Source organism: Rutidosis leptorrhynchoides, chromosome 3 (assembly GCF_046630445.1).
Source record: "Rutidosis leptorrhynchoides isolate AG116_Rl617_1_P2 chromosome 3, CSIRO_AGI_Rlap_v1, whole genome shotgun sequence".
In the NCBI taxonomy this organism is placed as follows: Eukaryota; Viridiplantae; Streptophyta; class Magnoliopsida; order Asterales; family Asteraceae; genus Rutidosis; species Rutidosis leptorrhynchoides.
Window position 1 is genome coordinate 130,775,902 of NC_092335.1, and position 16,648 is coordinate 130,792,549.

The 16,648-nt window shown below is 35.2% G+C and overlaps 1 protein-coding gene and 1 long non-coding RNA gene across 2 annotated transcripts; both read right to left on the reverse strand.

Annotated features, from left to right (window-relative positions):
* Positions 1 to 7,039: 7,039 nt before the first annotated feature.
* On the reverse strand, positions 7,040 to 8,341 carry LOC139902225 (uncharacterized). The gene is made up of 4 exons (XR_011777656.1): positions 8,233 to 8,341; positions 7,788 to 7,920; positions 7,582 to 7,668; positions 7,040 to 7,401 (listed from the first exon to the last, which is right to left on the reverse strand). It is a non-coding gene; the product is annotated as an uncharacterized lncRNA (long non-coding RNA).
* A 3,504-nt stretch (positions 8,342 to 11,845) lies between these two features.
* LOC139902224 (uncharacterized) lies at positions 11,846 to 14,733 on the reverse strand. Its single transcript, XM_071884871.1, has 2 exons — positions 13,079 to 14,733; positions 11,846 to 12,986 (listed from the first exon to the last, which is right to left on the reverse strand). The coding sequence occupies exons 1-2, from the start codon at positions 13,992 to 13,994 to the stop codon at positions 12,970 to 12,972; spliced, it is 933 nt and encodes a 310-aa protein (XP_071740972.1). The 5' UTR covers positions 13,995 to 14,733; the 3' UTR covers positions 11,846 to 12,969.
* Between the last annotated feature and the right edge of the window lie 1,915 nt (positions 14,734 to 16,648).

Below are 16,648 nucleotides of genomic sequence, written 5' to 3' on the forward strand. Positions count from 1 at the left end.
CCAACCTCAAGAAATCCTTGTTGTTTACAGTAAGATATCATTCTAAATCAAGGTAATACTCATATACAAACTTTGATTCAATTCCTATAACTATAACTATCTTAATTCGAGTGATAATCTTACTTGAACTTGTTTTTGTGTCATGATTCTACTTCAAGAACTTTCAAGCTATCCAAGATCCTTTGAAGCTAGATCATATATTGTCACTTCTAGTAGGTTTACCTACTAAACTTTATGTAGTAATGATGTTCATAACATCATTCGATTCATACATATAAAACTATCTTATTCGAAGATTTGAACATATAATCACTAGAACATAGTTTAGTTAATTCTAAACTTGTTCGCAAACAAAAGTTAATCCTTCTAACTTGAATTTTAAAATCAAATAAACACATGTTCTATATCTATATGATATGCTAACTTAATGATTTAAAACCGGAAAACACGAAAAACACCGTAAAACCGGATATACGCCGTCGTAGTAACACCGCGGGCTGTTTTGGGTTAGTTAATTAAAAACTATGATAAACTTTGATTTAAAAGTTGTTCTTCTGGGAAAATGATTTTTCTTATGAACATGAAACTATATCCAAAAATCATGGTTAAACTCAAAGTGGAAGTATGTTTTCCAAAATGGTCATCTAGACGTCGTTCTTTCGACTGAAATAACTACCTTTACAAAAATGACTTGTAACCTGTATTTCTAACTATAAACTTATACTTTTTCTATTTAGATTCGTAAACTTAAGTTCAATATGAAACCATAGCAACTTGAAACACTCAAAACGGATTTAAAACGAAGAAGTTATGGGTAAAACAAGATTGGATATTTTTGCTTGTTGTAGCTACGTGAAAATTGGTAACAAATTTATATTAATCATATCCTAGCTAACTTATATGGTATTATACATGTATTCTAATATATTATGTAATCTTGGGATACCATAGACACGTATGCAAATGTTTTGACATATCATATCGACCCATGTATATATATTATTTGGAACAACCATAGACACTCTATATGCAGTAATGTTGGAGTTAGCTATACAGGGTTGAGGTTGATTCCAAAAATATATATGCTTTGAGTTGTGATCTAGCCTGAGATGTGTATACACTGGGTCGTGGATTGCTTCAAGATAATATATCGATTTATTTCTGTACATCTAACTTTGGACGACTAGTTGTAGGTTACTAACGAGGACAGTTGATTTAATAAACTTTAACATTAAAATGTATTAAAAATGTTGTAAATATATTTTTAACATACTTTGATATATATATACATATTTGTTATAGGTTCGTGAATCGACCAGTGGCCAAGTCTTACTTCCCGACGAAGTAAAAATATGTGAAAGTGAGTTATAGTCCCACTTTTAAAATCTAATATTTTGGGATGAGAATACATGCAGTTTTGTAAATGTTTTACGAAATAGACACAGGTAATTGAAACTACATTATATGGGTGAATGATCGAAGCCGAATATGTCCCTTTTGCTTGGTAACCTAAGAATTAGTAAACCGATCTACTAATTGACGCGAATCCTAAAGAAAGATCTATTGGACCTAACGAACTCCATCCAAAGTACCAGATGCTTTAGTACTTCGAATTCGTTTTTATCATGTCCGAAGGATTTCCCGGATTGATAGGGGATATTCTTATATGCATCTTGTTAATGTCGGTTACCAGGTGTTCACCATATGAATGAATTTTATCTCTATGTATGAGATGTATATTGAAATATGAAATCTTGTGGTCTATTATTATGATTTGATAATATATAGGTTAAACCTATAACTCACCAACATTTTTGTTGACGTTTTAAGCATGTTTATTCTCAGGTGATTATTAAGAACTTCCGCTGTTGCATACTAAAATAAGGACAAGATTTGGAGTCCATGCTTGTATGATATTATGTAAAAACTGCATTTAAGAAACTTATTTTTGATGTAATATATTCTTATTGTAAACCATTATGTAATGGTCGTGTGTAAACGGTATATTTTAGATTATCATTACTTGATAATCTACGTAATGCTTTTTAAACCTTTATCGATAAAATAAAGGTTATGGTTGTCTTAAAAATGAATGCAGTCTTTGAAAAACGTCTCATATAGAGGTCAAAACCTCGCTACGAAATCAATTAATATGGAACGTTTATAATCAATATGAACGAGACATTTCAGCTTAGAGCCTAAATTTAATTTCAGACAGGTTTTAAAATCAATGGAAATTTAATTCTACTATTTTCATGACGTCTCAATTTTAATTTTATTTTATTATTTTAAAGTTTTCCTAATTATGGACTGGAAGTTCTTTTGGAAGCAATCTCTCTATCCATAGAACATTGAGAGGGACGACTTTTAATACTCTTGGGGTGTTTCACTCTAGGTAGAAAAATGACTTGTCTTTATTCTAGGATAGGAGAAGAATTGTCTACATCTTACCTCCTTCATACCTCACTTTTATGGGATTGTGTTTTGTTGTTGTTGTTGTTGTTGTTATCCAATTTCCTATTTCCTTTGTATCTAGCGATCATCGATGATCATATGTGATTTCATTCCGTCATTCCTAATTTCGTGTCCTTCCCTCTTCATCTGAGTCATCCATTATAATGTAAGTATATGTACATTCATAAGGTTGCACTACTCCTTTTGTATGGATGTATGTGTGTGTGTGTGTGTGTGTGTGTGTGTGTCTATATATATATATATATTACTAATTAATATAAATAAAATTGTCTTTCTAAAAAAGTAACTTAGTTGAGCTTTTTTACTAATGATGTATCATGTAAACATGTTTATAATTAGTTTCTCAAATGATTGATTTTCATTTAAGTATATATGTTTACTTATGTTTATAATTGTAACTTTTTAGTACTGATCTTTCATTTAAGTATATATGTTTATAATTGCAATTTTTTAGTACTAATGTATCATGTATATATATGTTAACTTTACTGGTGTATCATGTATATATGTTTGTAATTACGTTTCTTAGATAATTGATCTTTTTTGGTACTAATGTAATTAATAAAATTGTCTTTTCGTACTGTAAATTTTTGGTACTGATGTATCAATAAAATCGCCTTTTGGTTTTGAAATTGACAACTATTATTAACATGTTAAGATACTTCGATTTGTGAATGATTATCTACTTGCATATATTGAGAAATATGTGTTAGATTATATTAGCAATGATGCAATTACGGATGAATTTTATCGTATGAAATCACGTAGACAAAAGTAAAAACTTACTTTTAGAGTTGATTGTATTATATATATATGATATTTTTGAATAGGGGTTAATATTTGTGGAAATATCAATTCCCTTTTTGTATAAATGATATCATTTTGTATGGTGGTTGTTGTAATGACAATAGTACGAGTAAAAAAATATGAACAACCTTTTGTGAGTACTATCCAATATCCCGACCCAACCCAATTTCACCCGACCCGATTTGATCCGAGACATTCAATATTTGTGCAAGTAAGTTATCGAATAAGTTTTTTGGGACCCCATTAGATTTTCATCCTAGAATCGTCACTGGTTGTAATGCAATGATTAGTGTGTTCAATTGTATAACACAAGTCAGATCCAATGTGTTCACCCTTGATATAATATATATATATATTTTTTTTTCTATTTCAATGTCATCCATAGCTTTTCTACTAAATAATCGGTGCTAAAAGGTCTAATGAGGTTCAGTTGTAGCTTCAGTCGGTATGTATGTTTTTCATTATTATGGTTAAACATATAACGATTTAAAAATCCAACTAAACAAAACTATCTCAATTTGTGTACTTTTTTACCGTCAAAGTTACCGATCTAATGGTTATATTCATTGTATAGGCTGCTATGAAAATGTATATTTCCCATGTGCCTTCGCTCTTCCTTCTTGACGCTATTAGATTTCCCTCCATTGTGTTTCGCCTTGTGCCGTTGCTTCCTCCTGGACGCTATCTCTTATCTGTTGAACGGTTGTTCAAATTTGATGGCTCACATTTACAAGTTGGTCTATTATTAAATGAACACATGGATACTATTGAGTAATAGTATTGAAGACTTTCTTGGCCAAATAGTTGAAGTGTTTTGGTAATGCATATAAACTATAAACGTGTAAATTAGAAAGTCAAAGTTGTGCTATGTTGTTTGGTATTTTGTTCACGTGTACCTAATACATGTGTAAGAGGCATTATAAATAGATGACCATGCAGAAGGTGATGACCATCCAGAGAGGGATCAAATCCAGAGGGATCAAATCCACAAAAATAAGATCACAAAAGAAAAACACAGTTGATCGATAATATCAACGGAGAGTGTGTATTTGTGAGGTTGAGAGTTTTATTCTTGTAAGGAGTGTAAAAGAGTGTATGAGAAACTTAGATTTTATACTAAAATCTAAGGGGCTTGGGTTTGGGTTTAACTCATAGTGTACTTTTTCTTGTACCGGGTTCTTTTTATATTATAAGAATAAAGGAGACTCTTGGGGTGGACGTAGGCAGGGTTTGCCGAACCACGTTAAATCGTCGTGTTATCAGTTACTTTATTTGCTTTCTATTATTTCTCGCAAGTTTGTCTCAAACAAATTATATCCTCGCTTCCGCTGGTGTGGGTGCGCTAGGCAAATTGTCATAACAAGTGGTATCAGAGCGTATCCAGGTTTATCGGATATTTTTTGGTTTGAAGATGGTGAGAAACGGCGGTATGCAATTTAAGGTGGAGCCTTTTCAGATGGCAGATGACGATTGGAATATTTTTTGAACACTTAAATGTGTTTAATGGTCTGGTTGATCAACTTGCAAAAGTTGAGGTTTATGTTGAGGAAGAAGATAAGACCCTTATTCTTCTTGCCTCTCTTCCCAGTTCGTATGATATTGTGGTAACTACTGTTCTTTATAGTGAGCTTACTGTAAAGATAGAGGATGTAGTACCAGCAATCTTATCAGAAGATAAGAGACGAAGATCCGATGACCGTTTTGAGCATGGGTTTGCTATGGTTGGTCATGGAAGGGGAAGGTTTGCCGAGAAGAGATCTAGCGATAACAGTAGGTCTAGACCAGAAGATGGCGTGAAGGGTATCCAGTGCTTCAAATGTCATGAGTGGGGTCACTACAGAAAGTATTGTCCACTCTGAAGGAATGGTGAAGATAAATCTGGGGGTTCATCGGCTGCGGTAGCAGTTAATGTACCGGTGGGAGATGTTCTCACAGTCTCCAAAAGTTCTACTTCTGCTCAAGATGAGGTCCTGATGACGGGAGAGAAGTATGTGGGTTTATATCGTCTGGTGGCGAGTAAAAGATGTACTCGTGTCTCGAAGGTTTAGAAAGCGTGCACGCGGGAAACAGGTCGGGAACATGTTGGGACATGTTTGACAAAGGTAGACGATGGTGAGAAGGACTGTGGTGGAAGAGGTGATTCGAGACTCCTCTCTGGTGTCAACTATGTAAGTTGACGGGGTCAGCTGCACATGGTTATTGGCCGGTTTTATTTGAATCGAGGTTCAGGACCAAGGTGATTCAAGGTGTGTGTAGTGGTGGTAAGGAGGTCAATGGTGGAAGTACTGGGTGATAGTATTTTCGGAGACGAAGATGATAAATGTTCGTCAAGGTGGAGATTGTTGAACGGTTGTTCAAATTTGATGGCTCACATTTACAAGTTGGTCTATTATTAAATGAACACATGGATACTATTGAGTAATAGTATTGAAGACTTTCTTGGCCAAATAGTTGAAGTGTTTTGGTAATGCGTATAAATTATAAACGTGTAAATTAGAAAGTCAAAGTTGTGCCACGTTGTTTGGTATTTTGTTCACATGTACCTAATACATGTGTAAGAGGCATTATAAATAGATGACCATGCAGAAGGTGATGAGCATCTAGAGAGGGATCAAATCCACAAAAATAAGATCACAAAAGAAAAACACAGTTGATCGATAATATCAACGGAGAGTGTGTATTTGTGAGGTTGAGAGTTTTATTCTTGTAAGGAGTGTAAAAGAGTGTATGAGAAACTTAGATTTTATACTAAAATCTAAGGGGCTTGGGTTTGAGTTTAACTCATAGTGTACTTTTTCTTGTACCTGGTTCTTTTTATATTATAAGAATAAAGGAGACTCTTGGGGTAGACGTAGACAGGGTTTGCCGAACCACGTTAAATCGTCGTGTTATTAGTTACTTTATTTGTTTTCTATTATTTCTCGCAAGTTTGTCTCAAACAAATTATATCCTCGCTTCCGCTGGTGTGGGTGCGCTAGGCAAATTGTCATAACATTATCCAATTCTGATTTTGTGGTGTTGTGATTATACATCTATTTGCCGCTCAAGAGTCTCAATGATGATTTTTAATTGGGTATCCATCAGTTAGTTTTCATCCTTGGCGGTGCTTTGGTCGGGTCCAGTCACTGAGTTGGTTACTGACGGATTTTGACGGCTCTGTGATAAGACTTCATGGATTATCAATTGTAGTTAGGGTGATTCCTTGTTTATATTTGCAAACAGTTTGTGGTGGTTGTGGACATTTGGATGTGTCCATTTCTCTGACGTTTTGGTGTCGATTTTAGTAGATGTTCCTTAGGGATGTCCCAATTGTAGGTTCACGAGTTAGTTTTTCAATAGATTTGTAACCGTGCAATGTATGAGATGTAATCGGGATGTTTATTCAAGTAAATGTTTGGATCTATTCAGACAAATCGTAGGTCTGCATCACTTGTAACTTAGCTTGAACTTCTCATCTATTTTAACTAAATTTCTGTATTTTCAACAAAAAAACAAATTTCACACAATGTTTATATTTAAATATTAATGTATATAATTTTATTACTTTTCAATAGTTTAATACAAATATTTTATAAATTAATTATGACATAAGCATGTTTAATCTCTTAAACAATGGCAACGGCACATGCTGCAACAACAACAGTAGTCAATCCCGCAAAAAGAAGGTATGTTAGGTATGAATGAGAAGTAGTCATGTAAATAGTTTTCTCATAATAGTCTCACGAATATTGCAGTAATATCAACATAAAAACCATGTTTCGATTATTTAAACAAATCTTGACAAACCAAAGAGATGTAATGTCAATCCGAATACAAGATCACGTAGATGTTCTCAAACCAAATATTACAAATGCAAAGATAATATCACTACATTTGGCTCCTCAAATCAAAATATGAGGCTCATTATCCTACCTGGCTTTTTCTCCAAGTCTCGTACATATATGCGACCGTTGGGACTAGAATTATGACCATCCAAAGAGGCACTGGCTTTTGAAACATCGAAGTAAAGGAGGTCCAAGCGGGAGCCGGCAAAATATTTTGAAGAGCCATCACAACAACTCTCATTGAAAGCCTGAACTCAGGTACATCCCCCACACATAGAGCTGCCATGTTCGCGATCTACATAAACATATGTTTTAGGTTAGTTAGGTAGTTAATTAATGACCTTTATTTATCTCATTATTAATTAATATTGTTACTTTTATATATGTTCTAATCGTCATCAAAACTCTCGACAAGAATTTACGCGTAAGTGTCTTTCTTAAGTATATTATTATGTTTTTTTAGAAAGATATAAACCTTTGTAACGACTTTGAGAGGAAACTTGCCCTTGAGCCTTGGGTCAACACAGTGTTCAACCTTCCCTTCCCTTTGCATTTGTGTAACCTATATGTGGAAACATACATAAAAAGTTTAGATATGATCTCATACATCGTTGACAAAATGAGAAGGTTGGTTGGGTCACAAACTCATACATCCCCCACCAAATAGATAAATGGACTAACCTAAGTGACAAGACTGGGTTGTCCTTGTGGCATAGTGTCATCATCAGGTTTTCGGCCCGTTAAAATTTCTAGCAAAACAACCCCAAAGCTATACACATCACTTTCTTCTCTTGGCTTTCCAGTCTTTGCAAACCTACACAAAGGTTAAATTCAAAACATATTGTTGAATGAAAAGTTCCTTTTAATAAATAAGCATTTGAAACAATAAATAAAACACATGTATTTTTAATATCATTATCATCTATTAACGGCCAAATTATCATCATTATCATTATTATTATATGAATATACATATTTTTCTCTAAAAATATGGATAAGGAAAACTTACATTTAGTAAACACCCTTAAATTCGTGATAATTTGTTAAAATTGTAGTTGGATGTTATTTTGAGTAAAAAGGTTTAGAAGAGCTTATCTAGAGAGGCTAAAGGGATTGACAACATTACTCTGGTGCATGATAGACAGACTTTCTCGAAACAGAAGTGGAATGCAAATGAGCTGTTAAATCTGGTGCTCGGTTTGAGAAGTTAAAGTCTGCAATCTTAGCACTTAAACTTGTTGGAGTATGATACCAAAATCATATTGAGCGGAAGCATTTTAAATTTTACAAAATCATACTCCTCCAAGGACCCATGTACAAAACTTTTAGCAAACGAAATTAAAACTAACAAAAGGATAAGATTAGATTACAACCTTTGTAGCCTTTGTTGAAAATCCTAGCTTGGAGAGAACCCAAATGAGAGCTCCTCTAAACGATTGACACCCAAAGTTCCAACCTTGTTTTGATATGCACCTTCTAATTCACCAAAACCCTTTCTCTCCTTTTGTTTTTCCAAACCCTTTTTACTCGTAATAGTTGTCTGTTATTTTAGTTTTAGTCTAGATGAAAAAAAAGGAAAAACTATCCTTTCCCTTTGTTAACCACTGAACAAAGCTTGCAAGTGAGACCTCTATTTTGTTGGTCAAAATCCTTAATTAAAAGGAATGGAATGGAGAGTTGGACTTTTGAGATTGCATGTATCGGGTTTAATAAAAAATACAAGCATGCTAATTTATTTTTTTTTTTTTTTTTCGTTGTCTTTCCAAGAAGCATGCTTATGCTTATTAATTAATTATAAATTAATTAATCTCAAAATTGTATTTAATTTATTAAACCATTAAAATTGATTAATAAATTAATTCCCGATTAGAAGGTGTATCAAACAATTTACGATTGGCCTTTGTGTGTGACCGAATAGGATAAATGGACTTTATATTATTTAATGTCATGGGCATACCTTCGGAATATATGTACCACGATCAAACCACGGTTGAACCGTAACCAACCCGAGAACATATTTCCAACAGACTCCCACTTGCACTGACATTAATAATATTGGTTAGTCTTAAAAGACACACCATGTGTAACAACTAGTCAATTAAATTACACTCCTATATTTTGATTTATATCAATCATCCTTTTGTTCTAAATATCTTTATGAACGTGTGACATGGTTAAGTGTCAATCATCATCGTTCAAGATTATGTTTCCCGATTGAGATTTGTGGTGATCAAATAGACTGCAATTGCATTAATTCAGTCGTAGCATGGCCATGCATTTAATTCAGCACAAATAAACGAGGGGCCCAGAGATATCGCTTCAACTTGCTTAGAGAAGAAGGAACAAATTGCTTCAACTGTATAGACATCCACCACATCCCATATTATACCTGATCTGCACCCTTATGACTGGCATTTACGCACAGCGTTAAATACAGGTCAAAGTAGAATATAGTTTGTGTCAGGATTCCTCATACATATCCACTCTAGGATAAATGATGTTGCCATCTTAGAGCTTACTTGTGACTTAAAAACCATGAAGTAGCGTCTAAGTGTGGTCATTCCAGAACCTTGAATCAACTATCAAGTTCCTCATGAATGTAGTTTCATATAAGCCTATATTACTACACTTCATAGCAGCCTTAATTCAATTCTCTCTTCCTTAGAGAATGACCGACTGTGGAAGTCTATGAAATAATATTCATTGGAAGTTAAAACATGCAAAACGAAACATGACAATATTCAATGAAATGATCGCATCGTGCGTATAATATAATCTCAATATATTAATCATCAGATCAATTGCATTATATATTATTGCCGAATGTTTAAAGTTTCAAACTTAACATTATAAATACAATCAAACTTTATCATCAATGACACTAATGCCAATAGACATGCTATGAGCATCATGCTTAGTCTGTGGCAAAGGCTTGGTGAAAGGATCAGCCAAGTTCTTAGTCGTGTCTACTCTACTTAACAATATATCATTATCTGCTACAAGTTGACGGATGTAATGGTACTTTCTGAGTATGTGCCGTGTTCGCTTTTGTGACCTCGGTTCTTGAGCCAAGACAACCGCACTCACATTGTCGCAGAAAATCTCAACAGGATCATGGATTGTAGGAACCACACCTAGATCCCCGATGAATTTCTTTATCCACATGGCCTCTTTAGCAGCTTCATTTACCGCTATATACTCGGCTTCTGTCGTAGAATCAGCAATAGTACTTTGCTTGGAGCTTCTCCAAGTGACGGCTCCACCGTTCAACATAAATACAAATCCTGATTGTGAAGAGCAATCATCTCTATCTGATTGGAAACTAGCATCAGAGTATCCTTTGACGCTCAGCTCGTCATTTCCACCATAGACCAAGAACATCTCTTTAGTTCTCCTAAGATACTTTAGAATGTTCTTGACTGCTATCCAATGAGCTTCACCAGGGTTGGCCTGATAACGACTAGTCATGCTTAGTGCATACGATACGTCAGGCCTAGTGCATATCATGGCATACATGATCGACCCTATAGCTGAAGCATATGGAGTCCGACTCATCGTAGCTGACTCCAAGTCAGAATTAGGACATTGAGACTTGCTCAATATCATTCCAGGGTTCATAGGAACACACCCTTTCTTGGAGTTGTGCATACCGAATTTCTTCAGTATCTTATCTACATATGCACTTTGGCTTAGCCCAATCAATCTCCTCGATCTATCTCGATAGATTTTAATTCCCAAAATATATGATGCATCTTCCAAATCTTTCATGGAGAAACATTTCCCTAGCCAAGCTTTGACATCTTTCAATGTCGGGATATCGTTTCCCATGAGTAATATGTCATCGACATATAGTACAAGGAAGACTACAACACTCCCACTAGACCTAACATAGACACATGGCTCATCTTCGCTTCTGATAAAACCAAATTCTTTGATTTTCTCATTAAAGCAAAGATTCCAGCTACGAGAAGCTTGTTTAAGTCCATAAATGGACTTTTGAAGCTTGCACACACTTTTAGGATACTTAGGATGTACAAAACCCTCAGGCTGTGTCATAAACACATCCTCTGTTAGCTTACCATGAAGGAAAGCTGTTTTTACATCCATTTGCCATATTTCGTAGTCATAAAATGCAGCTATGGCAAGAAGTATTCTAATGGATTTCAGCATAGCCACTGGTGAAAAGGTTTCATCGTAGACTACAACATGTTGTTGCGTGTAACCCTTAGCCACCAGTCTGGCTTTGAATGTGTGTACATTTCCATCCATGTCGGTCTTCTTCTTGAAGACCCATTTACACCCAATGGTTTTAATTCCTGGTGTATGATCAATCAAGGTCCAGACTTGATTATCATGCATGGATTGAATCTCATTGTCCATAGCCTCCTTCCATTTAGCAGACTCGGGGCCTGTCATTGCTTCCTGATAGGTAATAGGTTCATCAGAATCTATATTTTCGTCATCACCCTCAGATATTTGTAAACTATATTTCTTTGGTGTTTGACGCACTCTATCAGATCTACGTATGGGCGGTGGCTGTAGGTCAGTTTCTTTCTCAACTGCAGGCTCGTCGACCTCTTGTAGAGAATCAGTCCCAATATCGGTTTCTATGTCGGTTGATTCTTGAATTTCTTCAAGGTCAATTTTGCTCCCACTGGTTCCTTTTGATATGAGATCCTTTTCAAGGAAGACTCCCTTTCGAGACACAAAGACTTTGTTCTCGGTAGGGTTGTAAAACAAATATCCAAAAGAATCAGTTGGGTATCCAACAAATAAACACTTTTCAGATCTGGGTTCAAGTTTATCTTGAGCTTCACGACGAACGTAAGCCTCACATCCCCAGATTCTAAGATACGAGAGAGACACGGTTTTGCCATGCCATATCTCATAAGGTGTTTTGGAAACTTTCTTGGTTGGGATGAGGTTAAGGATCCTTGCGGCAGTTTGTAGGGCGTAACCCCAAAAACTGATTGGAAGCATTGTGCGACTCATCATGGATCGAACCATATCAAGTAATGTTCGATTCCTCCTTTCAGCCACACCATTATGCTGTGGTGTTCTAGGAGGAGCTAATTGTGAGATTATCCCACAACCCCGTAGATGATCACGAAATTCATCATTAAGATATTCACCACCTCTATCAGATCGGAGAATCTTAATTCTTTTGTTCAGTTGATTTTCTACTTCGTTTTGGTATGCCTTGAACACTCCCAAAGTTTCAGACTTTTGTTTAATTAAATAAACATAACCATATCTACTGAAGTCATCAGTAAATGTAACGAAGTATCGTTCCTGGTGTCTAGTAGGTGATCTGAACGGACCGCACACATCAGTGTGTACCAACTCCAACAGATCCTTACCCCGTTCACAGTTTCCTGTGAAAGGTGCCTTTGTCATTTTTCCTAACAAGCAAGATTCACATTCGTCATATGATGTAACATCAAATGATTCTAAAATTCCATCTGACTGGAGTTTTGCTATGCGTTTCTTGTTTATATGGCCTAAACGACAATGCCATAGATACGTTTTATCCAAAACATCTTTGGATGAATCAACATTGTAGATTGAACTATCATTTAGCTTTGCTGTGGTTTCCAAGATGCCTTTACAAGGACTAGCCTTGAAATAAAACATCCCATTTTTGTGAACAAGTATTGATCCATTATCAAAACTAAAATTAAAACCATCATTAAATAAAGCATCAAAAGATATAATGTTTCTTGCCATTTCGGCACAGTAGCAAACATTAGATAAAACAATACATAAACCAGAATCAAAAGAAAGCTTGTATTCTCCAATCATGTCAACAGAGGCAACATTCTTATTCCCCATGATTAGATTAAGCTCTCCGGTCTTCAGCTTCCTACTTCTTGTGAGTCCCTGCACATTAGTACAAATGTGAGTACCACATCCTGTGTCCAATACCCAGGAATTAGAAATAGAAGTATTGTTTAGTTCAATCATGAACAAACCTGAAGGTAGGGCAACTCCCTTAGCCCGTAGTTCATTAAGTTCCTTCAAGTACTTGGTACAATTGCGCCTCCAATGTCCTTTATCCCCACAATGGAAGCATATTGCTTCTTCAGGAGACTTGGTTTGCGGGATCTTTGAAGTAGAAGAGTTAGCAATGCCCTTAGGTTTAGGTTTGAAGTTGGATGTGCCAACCTTACCCTTGCCCTTGTTCTTGCCCTTTGTTTTGTTTTTCTTCTTCTTGATCCCACCTTCACGAATGGCTAGGACGGTAGTTGCGGGTTTAGCTTTGGCCATGTTAGCCTCAGCGGTTTTCAACATGCCATGGAGCTCCATGATTGTTTTCTCCATATTGTTCATATTATAGTTCATAATGAATCCTTCATATGCACTAGTCAGCGAGTTCAGGATAAAATCCGTTGCAAGCTCCTGACTTATGGAAAAACCAAGGCGCTCCAGCCGGTCTATGTACCCTTTCATTTGTAGTACATGGACACTAACGCTACTTCCCGTTGCCATTTTGCAAGATACGAGAGCTTTCACGGTGTCAAACCTTTCTTGCTTTGCTTGTTGTTGGAACATGTCCTTGAGTTGGTTAAGCATGTCATATGACCCTAAGCTCTCCATGCCCTTTTGGAGCTCTGGAGACATGGTCGCCAACATCAAGCATGCTACTTCATTAGACTCAGAACGACGTTTTTCAAACTCGTCCCTAGCCGCTTGAGTAGCTCTCGATCCGGGTTCTGCCGGTAAGGGTTCCTCAATCGCCCTGATCTTTCCTTCCATCCTAAGAGCAATTCTTAGGTTGCGAAGCCAGTCCATGTAGTTCAAGCCCGTAAGCTTGTCCTTTTCGAGGAGCCCTTTAAGGCAGAAATTAGTGATTGATGACGGAGTAGGATTTGTGTTTGTTGCAGACATCTGTCATATTTTTAAAGTAAGTTGTATTAGTTAGTTTGATATGTTTAATCCTTGTTAAAATAATTACCCAAGTGTGTTCAAAATTTTAACAATTATAATTAACAAGGCTAAGATCCATATTTCACTTATGGTAACGACGGGTTTGCCGCGGATCGCCAATCATAAGCTATTTAGGTAGGTAACTATATTACCAATTTCATCCATTATGAAATTCTTAGGTTCTGCGGGATTTAGTGATAATCAATTATTTCACTTGGCATGTTTAATCCCTTCTACGCAAATCCTTCCTCGTGGCGGGTTTGCCGCGAACCACGATTTCAGATTGTAAACCGTCCGTGATAGATACACGTGAAATCCGGCCCAAGACTCTCGGGTATCGCGAAATTCACCTCACCCTTCCCAACACCCAATTAAAGTCCGGCCCAAGACTCTCGGGTATCGCGAACTCTAACAGGTAGAAGGTTCGGATGTGTGTACTACTCATGGATAGCGTAAAGTTTACATTTAAAACGGGTTTTTGTTTTCTTTTAGCAAAAGTAGTTTATACCATTTTAAATATTTTGCTAATTTAGTATTGCGTGTTTCGTTTGTTAAACCAATTTTAACCAAACCATTTTATATGATTATTGTCCTTTTGTTTTTAAAACATTTTCTAGCTAGCATGGCATAGACAAATAATAAAACAATAATAATCATGACACGCAAATATCGGTAGTATGCCTCGAGTCCTATGCGTTTTTCCGGTGAGCCAACACACGGAAAAACATGGTCAACTAGGGACATAACCTTGTGTGAGAATTGGCTCCCACTGAAACCGCCATTTCCATTATATGCTCGGATGGGCCGCCTTGTGAACATCGTCTTCTTGATTCCATTCTTGGTTGCATTATCTTACAAAATAAAAAAAAAACTATTCTATTTCCTATACTATTACAAATACAATATAAATAGAAAGACGACATGCAAGCCGTTTAATAAATTATTACATTCATCCCGAATAAATAATAAACACGACATGCAAGCCGTTTAATAAATTATTACATTCATCCGAATAAATAATAAATTAAATCATACAACCAAACATCCACACAAGGGTCTTATTGAGGCAAATACTACCGATTTCATACAACAATCACATACAAAACAAATGGAGTGCCAAATATCCATTTTCATGAAACATGTTTCGATAAGGATTGATTTAAACAACACTTAATGGCACACAAAATAATCAATCCTTGTTTACATAACTTATGTATGCATGCAAACCCACTTCATATTTTGTAAGTATGGTTTTCATGCCAAAATCATCCAAACAAACATATTAAGTGTATCAAAACATGTTGGAGATTTATTTACTTTAACAAAGCATAAAGTCTAAAACTAATAATTTTAATTTTCTCATTTCATGTAAGACATGAAAAGAATTCATGTACTTTATTTTCCTAAACATTGAATCTTTAATAGTCAACATGCAAGTTACATTTTTTAATTTTCGGAATTAATTTTGGCAGATTCATACATCAACTTTAAATGGTCATATCTTACTCATTTCTAATCCGTTTTCGATGAATTTTTTTTTCAAATTTAAGTTCTTTCAGTTAGCTTTCAAATGCAACTGGCCTCATACGAAAATATGGAGTTTAAGGCCTCGAAACAGTCCATGAAAGACAGACTGTTCAAGCTGAAAAAAAACTTAAAAAAAAATAACCATTTAACATTTTGCCAAAATCAAAGATTCAAATGCTATTTAGGAAACATAAAAACACAAATCATGATAATAGTTTTGTATGTTCATTATGCATAATCATCTCCAAGTATCATGCATACACATTCATCAAAACGATTATCATAAGAAAAGTTTGCTAAAATTTGTACAAGATGGCTCGGATACCACTTGTTGGAGTATGATACCAAAATCATATTGAGCGGAAGCATTTTAAATTTTACAAAATCATACTCCTCCAAGGACCCATGTACAAAACTTTTAGCAAACGAAATTAAAACTAACAAAAGGATAAGATTAGATTACAACCTTTGTAGCCTTTGTTGAAAATCCTAGCTTGGAGAGAACCCAAATGAGAGCTCCTCTAAACGATTGACACCCAAAGTTCCAACCTTGTTTTGATATGCACCTTCTAATTCACCAAAACCCTTTCTCTCCTTTTGTTTTTCCAAACCCTTTTTACTCGTAATAGTTGTCTGTTATTTTAGTTTTAGTCTAGATGAAAAAAAAGGAAAAACTATCCTTTCCCTTTGTTAACCACTGAACAAAGCTTGCAAGTGAGACCTCTATTTTGTTGGTCAAAATCCTTAATTAAAAGGAATGGAATGGAGAGTTGGACTTTTGAGATTGCATGTATCGGGTTTAATAAAAAATACAAGCATGCTAATTTATTTTTTTTTTTTTTTTCGTTGTCTTTCCAAGAAGCATGCTTATGCTTATTAATTAATTATAAATTAATTAATCTCAAAATTGTATTTAATTTATTAAACCATTAAAATTGATTAATAAATTAATTCCCGATTAGAAGGTGTATCAAACAATTTACGATTGGCCTTTGTGTGTGACCGAATAGGATAAATGGACTTTATATTATTTAATGTCATGGGCATACCTTCGAAATATATGTACTACGATCAAACCACGGTTGAAC

Bases quoted from the DNA above. Each gene is read 5' to 3' on its own strand.
- LOC139902224 (XM_071884871.1), bottom strand. From the start codon at position 13,994: ATGTCTGCAACAAACACAAATCCTACTCCGTCATCAATCACTAATTTC.